Source organism: Nuphar pumila, chromosome 1, assembly GCF_984573655.1.
Source record: "Nuphar pumila chromosome 1, dmNupPumi1.hap1.1, whole genome shotgun sequence".
NCBI classification, from domain to species: Eukaryota; Viridiplantae; Streptophyta; class Magnoliopsida; order Nymphaeales; family Nymphaeaceae; genus Nuphar; species Nuphar pumila.
Window position 1 is genome coordinate 117,084,065 of NC_143249.1, and position 7,032 is coordinate 117,091,096.

The 7,032-nt window shown below is 42.0% G+C and overlaps 1 protein-coding gene across 1 annotated transcript; it reads left to right on the plus strand.

Moving 5' to 3' along the window:
- Window positions 1-389: 389 nt before the first annotated feature.
- LOC149849114 (uncharacterized) lies at window positions 390-1,520 on the plus strand. Its single transcript, XM_090007195.1, has one exon. The coding sequence runs from the start codon at window positions 390-392 to the stop codon at window positions 1,518-1,520; it is 1,131 nt and encodes a 376-aa protein (XP_089863321.1).
- Window positions 1,521-7,032: the final 5,512 nt, after the last annotated feature.

A 7,032-nucleotide genomic window follows, 5' to 3' on the forward strand; every position in this document is an offset into this window, starting at 1 on the left:
AGCCGAACCTTCCAGCACAGCTTGTCGATTTGGGGCGTTTCTCTATATCCATACACTTCCCCTTGCCCCATCCAGTCTCAGAGGTGGTTCTCACTTGTGTGTATGGCCCTATCACTTCGGCCTTCCGGCCTGCTTTCTGGAATGATCTTCAGCGTATCATTACAATTTTTTCCCAACCACAGCTATTCGCAAGAGATTTCAACTGCTTGCTCAATTGCAATGACTCTAGCGCTCTGGTTACTCTGAATCCATCTATACGGGGTTTCTGAACTTTCATAGATAACAACTTGTTTGTACTTGATCATATTGGAGAACGCTTCACTTGGTCCAGCAAGCGCTTACAACCCTATCTGAGGATTTTAGACCGGGTTTTGGCAAATGTCAACTTAATGGAGCAAATTCATGACATTGTGGTCAGTGTAATGCCACATATGATTTTGGATCACGCGGCATTGATCATCACCTGGGGCATGGGTTTCACAAGGGTGAGACCCTTCTTGTTTGAACAATGGTGGGTCAGCGATGCTGAATTCAATTTTACTGTTCAAAGAAGCTGGACGGAGTCAGTGCAGACATCCAGGGCTGTGATCATATTATGTGTCAAATTGAAACGATTGATGGCTGAAATTTTTTGGTGGATTAAAGAGAGAGGGGTGTCTCGTCTTTCTCATTTGGGGGAATGGGAACAAGAGCTATCGAATCTAGAGGATTACCTGGCCTCTAATCCCAATGCGCCTGAAACACAACAGCGGGCCATCAAAGAAAGCATGGGGGATCTTACAAATCGGATCATTGAATGGAGAATTAGGGAGGAGATCAAATGGAGACCGAGATCGAAAATTCTATGGTTGGCATTAGGTGATGCCAATGCCTCTTTCTTTCATCAAACAACATCTGAGCGCTATCGTGGGAGCATAATCCAATCTATATCAATCAAAGGGAGAACTTTCACCCGGGATATGAGCACTCTCCACTTTCATTTTCTGTCATCTCACCGAGCTCAACAATTGCAGGTATTGTTTTCTTTAGAGGAGATCAAGCAGGCTGTTAGGAAACTATCTGATTTCAAATCTTCGGGATTGGACGGTTTCTCGGTTGACTTTTACAAATTATACTGGGAGATGGTTAATTGGGACCTTTACGCTCTTTTTGCAGAGTTTCACCGGAACGCAAGATTTTCCTTTGATTATCATCGGTTCATGATGGTGTTGGTCCCAAAGAAGGGTGCATCAATGGACATATCACATTTCAGACCGATCTCAATCATGGGTGCTTTAAGAAGAATCATTGCTAAGGTATTGACAACGAGACTTAAAGGCGTCATATCATCTCTTATTTCTTGCACCCAGCTCGCCTTCATCTCAGCTAGAAGCATCATGCATGACTACATCATTGCATCTGAGGTGGTGCATTCTATGCAGTGTAGTCGAAGGCCTTTTTATATGTTAAAGCTCGATATTTGCAGGGCCTTCGATTCAGTGTCATGGACCTATTTCTTTCAAACTCTAGAAGCTATGTGATTTGGGCAACGATGGATCAAAGAGATTATCTCTAAGGATGAAGCAGTGGTAGTGGTAAATGGCAAAAGGGGAGGGTCATTTTCAGTGGAGTAAGGACTATGACAAGGGTGCCCCTTATCACCATTGCTTTTTAATATTTCAGCCGAGGGGCTTGTCGTTTTGATGCACAGAGCAGTCGAAGCAGGACTTCTGAACCCCATTCCCTTTAATGGTTTTTTCGAGCATGTGGTTCAATTTGCAGATGATATTATCATTTTTGGAGAAGCTTCCTTACCAGATGACCATGATGCTTCTCATTCTAAAGATTTTTGCTACTATCTTAGGGTTGCACATCAATGAAAGGAAAAGTTTCATCTATCTATTCAACGTTGATAGAGACTCTCTAGCGAGAGCATCTACGATTTTTGGTTGTCCGGTGGAAGAGTTTTCGACCACCTACTTGGGGTTGCCGTGACAAGTAGCTCAGCCTCGTGCCCTGGCATGGACAAAAGTTATTGAAGCAATTCATCATTGATTAAGCTCATGAAGGGCCAGATATTTGTCCATAGCAGGTCGGGTTACAATGATAAAGTATGTGCTTTCCTCGTTGCCTTCTTATTTCTTAACGGTGTTGCAGATGCCTTTTTCGGTTGTCAAAGGGATCGATAAGATTCTAAAAAACTTACTATGGAACAGATGTCTTGGTGGCAAGAAGAAGCACCTAATTGCATGGCCATTAATAACACAACATGCACAGCGAGGAGGCTTGAGCATTTCAAACCTTAAGCTCAGAAATATGGCCAATATTCTCAAATGGTGGGCTGATTTGGAGTCATCCTCGGATCCCTGGGCTATTTTTCTTAGATGCAAATATCACCTTCATCAAGGTGATTTAATCGATTGTCTAAATATGATGCGCATGCCGAGTTCTCATTTGTGGAAAGCATGAAAGCGGGTCCTCATGCACTGCAGACATTTCGGGGGGACTTCACCAGATTTCTTTGAGTGGGCAAGGAACACATCTGGCGCAATTACGATTGCTAAGGTTTATGGATCACTGCATCCTCCTGGAGTCGATTGGTTTCCCAGGGATCAACTGTGGGGAAATAGCCCCACTCCACGATCTAGGATCTTGGCATGGCTTATATTGCATGATCGTGTACAGACCCAACTCAACCTGAAACGGTGGAGCTTTCAATTGGCCAGTAAATGCATGTTGTGTGGGTCGCAAGAAGAATCCACTGAGCACCTCTTTTGGTACTACCCCATCACGTAAGAAATGCTTCAGGCTATGTGGACGGTACCTGAGGTGCAAGTCAGAAATGACTCAATTTTCAGAGATCTCATTCGGGGTTCCCTATAAATAAGGCGTAGCAAAAAATAGAGATTCATGTGGAAAACATGGTTGTTTACCTTGTGGTGGGTGATTTGGACTACACGAAACGACCTGATTTATAGGGGTGGGCATGTAGTCTTGACGACGCTGGTGACCATACCAACTATGATGTCCTTATTGCCATTCGCATTCGGTGGGGGAGTGGGGGGCTGCATGGTTTGCTGGCTGCGATTGTTTAAGCTTAACTCTTTCTGTTTTTTTTTTATGCTTTGTTTCTCCATCTGGTCTTGGGTCCCACTCTCGTTGGTCGAGGGGTCTTCTGTTTTGGCAATGTTATTGGAATTCTCTCAACTATAGTTGGTTATAAGTACAATGTGAGTAAAATAAAAAGTGCTATCTTAATCCTAGCAATAGATAAAATACAAAAAGTAAAATCCATGGGTAAATTACATTCTGATGCAAATCGGTTAGTCATTCACAAAAAAACAACGTTATGCTACTCATACGAATTACACTACCAAAAACAGGATTAATAAAAAATAATCAAATAACTAATGCATACAAATTTTAAAAAATAGCAATAATTCAATCCAACAACTAGAAATCCCTATAATGAGATAGCATAAGAGATGGATCCATTACATTAAAAAAATCCAAATCTAAATAAACCTAAATAAAAATCCTAAACTAAACTAGATCCAAATGGATCCCTTATGGACCTGGTCTGCGCCATCATCATTCTCCCCGAGTTAGAGAACACTTTCCTTCAAATGTGGATCTCACTTACATTTCTTCTAATTTTGTTCCACTTTGTGGGTTATGGGCCTGCAATATAGAACTAGATTTCTACACTACTCTAAAAGTTTAGTGAACCAAACAGGATATGCTCTTCAAACCTTGGGATATTCTTCCTGAACCATCCATAGTCTTCTGGATGCTTGTGGTGATTTAGATCAATTGGATCCAGTATAGGTTTGATCCAATGTGAAGATACTGATAAGTAGATGACTTGAATCTCTTGCTTCATCATCCCACACTCCACATGTTTATGGATGACCCACTTCAAACAAACTCAAGTTATGGAACGGATTTGGTTTAGGTGAGGTTGAATTAAGCAGGTTTTTGATCTGGTTAGTAGGCTTTAGACCTTAAACATGATTAGGTATAGGTAGAACAACTAGATTTGGTTTTAGGTCCAAAGTGGGTTTATCTTGGGTTGGAATTTTGGGTTCTAAGGTGGGGTTTAATTGGTTTTGGATCCAAATATTCTTTAATTGGATTTATGTTTGGGATGAGATTTGGGAGAGGTTTTCGGATAGGCGCCTTTGAACTGCGTCTCTCCTAATTGGGTCTAAGTAGTTTTAGGGACATGTAAGGGTTTCTCTCCTTCTTGTCATAGATTTGCTTCAAGATCCAATGCGCTTGTTCTATGGATGTGATATTGGATCTTGGGACTTGTGAGTTAATTATCTTGGACATGAGAATTGGTTGGGATCGAATGTAGGTCTTTGGTGAGGTTGTGGCTTGGATAGGTAGGGCGATGGTTTTGAATAGGGTTTGTTTGGACTAGGTAATCAGGTGGATGGATACAAGTGGGATTTGGTTGGATCTTGATTGGATCAAGGTAATAATATGTGATTGGACTTAGATTTCGTTGGGACTGATTTTGGATCTAGGTTTAAGAATATTAAGTTCAGTTTGAACCTTATCAGGACCCATAATATTGTTGGGTCTGGTCTTCACCCAGTTTATATTGAAACTAGGGTTTCGTTTGGGTCCAATAAGTTTTAGTTTGGGTTGGATAATATGAGTTAAGACTGAAATTATAGGTTTGGTTTCTGACCCAATTGGTTTGAGTAGGGATCTGGGTTCTAGTAGGTATTTGAGTCAAATTGGGTCAATGTAGTTGATTTTTGAAGTCGGTAGGGGTCCAAGTCAAGGCTAAGAGGGTCAAAAGATGAGTATTGATGTTGATTTGGTAGATTAGAACCAAAATATTGGGTTTGGGTATGCATTTGAAACATATTGGGTCGAGTTTGGGTCCATTTTTTAGGGGGTTAAATGGGTTGGTTCAAGTGGGTTTGAAATGGATATGGATCACAAGAGGGGTATTGATGGTTTAGTGGGTTAGGGTTAGAATATTGGATTTGGTCTGACTGGAAATTATAGAACTGATTTGGGTTAGGGATGGCAGTGGACCGGGGGAAAGCGGGGCCCCGCCCCGCCTTGCCCCGTTTGGACCGGGGATGAAGGGTATGAACCGGGGATGGAGGTGGGGACAAAGGTTAAAATCCATCCCCGTTCGGGGATGGATGTACCATTTTCCCCGCCCCCGCCACGCTCCCCGCCCTGCCCCGTCCCTGCCACTTTTCCCCCCCTCATCCCCGTTTGAACCGGGGATGGAGGACATGAAATGGGGATCAAGGCGGGGGTGGAGGTTAAAATCCATCCCCGCCGGGGATGGAGGTTCTAATCTTGAGGCGGGGCGGGGGTGGAGACCTTGTCCCCCGGCCCGGCCCACTGCCATCCCTAATTTGGGTCCAAGGTGTGGTTAAAGGGGTGAAATATGGATTGGAATTAGTTCTGGAAATTTGTATCGGTTTCAAGGGTGGGATAATTGATGGAAGGTTGGTGATAACAAGGTTGAACCAGTTCTGAGTACCTAACCAGTTTGGTCTCATTGTCACATCTTCACAATGGAAGGGAAGAGATGAAAGGGGCTGGTTAGGGATTTCATGCCTATCCTCCACCATCCACACTGGGGAAGCACTAGTGGGGCCATCGACCAGCTCCCAGGCATGCTGCCAGTTTCCTTGCAAGACCGGATAATACTTGTGGTTCCTTTTCAGGAAGATAATACTTGTGGTTCCTTTCAAGACCGGATAGAGAACTGACTTGATTAAAGGAATCTCGGTTAAACCAATTCTATAATAATATGATAAGATGATGTTCTTGGATTATACAAGTTGAAACTTTTATAGGAGAACCAGTGAACCTACCAGGCGATCAACGAAGGGTGGCTCGACACCTAAGGAAGTACATGTATGCATTTATGGTCTAGATAACATGAAAGCCTTTTGCATTCTGGACGTAATGGCTTTTGTGCACAATATTGCCAACTGAGAGCTTGTTTTGAGTCTATACCCAGTTCATTTGTTGCAAATAACAGGATTTAGAAAATTTTCATCCATTCTAAATACTCTGTGCCTTTAGTAAATGACTTGTAGGTGCACTGAGATTGGTAACAATGGTTAGTCACTTGTCTCTCTGCCTCTGCGACATGTTCAGTTATGTTTGTTATGATTATCCATACCATTAGAAATGGGTAAGTGCTAAATGAAACGTGATAAATGGGTTTTTCTGCTCTTTTGGTATTTTTCTCACAGTTTCGAACCCATAAATGTTTTGGGCATGGTCGATTTACGAGGAATCCACACCTGCATCATGTGTTTTTGATGAAAATGATATTTAGAGCCTCAAAATTTTACAAAGATTTTGGACCGTTTATTTTTTGAATGTTATAAAAACCCATCCTTGTGTTGGAATCAAGCACTTTAAGTGCTGATCCCTATAAAATCAAGTACATAGATCACAACTGTACGGTCAGAATTTGAAAATAAATGAAAAAAAACCTGAAACACTCATTTAGCACGTTTCATTTTAGCATATTTCATAGCACGTACCCATTACTCTCAATACCATAAGCTGAATTAGCATTTTCTTTTGAAACTTTTACTTCCCTGATAGTTGTGACACTTTGTACCAAGTCTTTATCTAAGTTTCACATTCATCTATAATCTTGAGTGGCAATGACTTAGACAATGAGCTATAGAGGATTTTTGACCCTTGGTTGGTGGTTTTGGTGTTGCCTGTCTGTAACTTGGTCTCTGTATTTAGCAACATTTCTCATATTTGCTTGGTTCATATGCAGATATGCCTGTGTGGAACAAACTGCACATTTTGAAGTTAGTCCTTGATCAGTATGATGGTTTGTTTGTTCAACTTCAGTTGATTTGCTACCAACGGAGTCTCGGCTTGTTTGGCAGGAGCAGTTAGTGCACGTCACCTTGTGTTGGGACGCTGCAAGTTCGAACCCCAAATGGTATGGTTGTATAACTGGTAGGGGACTGCCTAACCCCAGCTTTCTCTGTCGAAAAAAAGAAACTTCTGTTGATTTGCTTGCTGGTTAACTTGTCC

Bases quoted from the DNA above. Each gene is read 5' to 3' on its own strand.
- LOC149849114 (XM_090007195.1), top strand. From the start codon at position 390: ATGGAGCAAATTCATGACATTGTGGTCAGTGTAATGCCACATATGATT.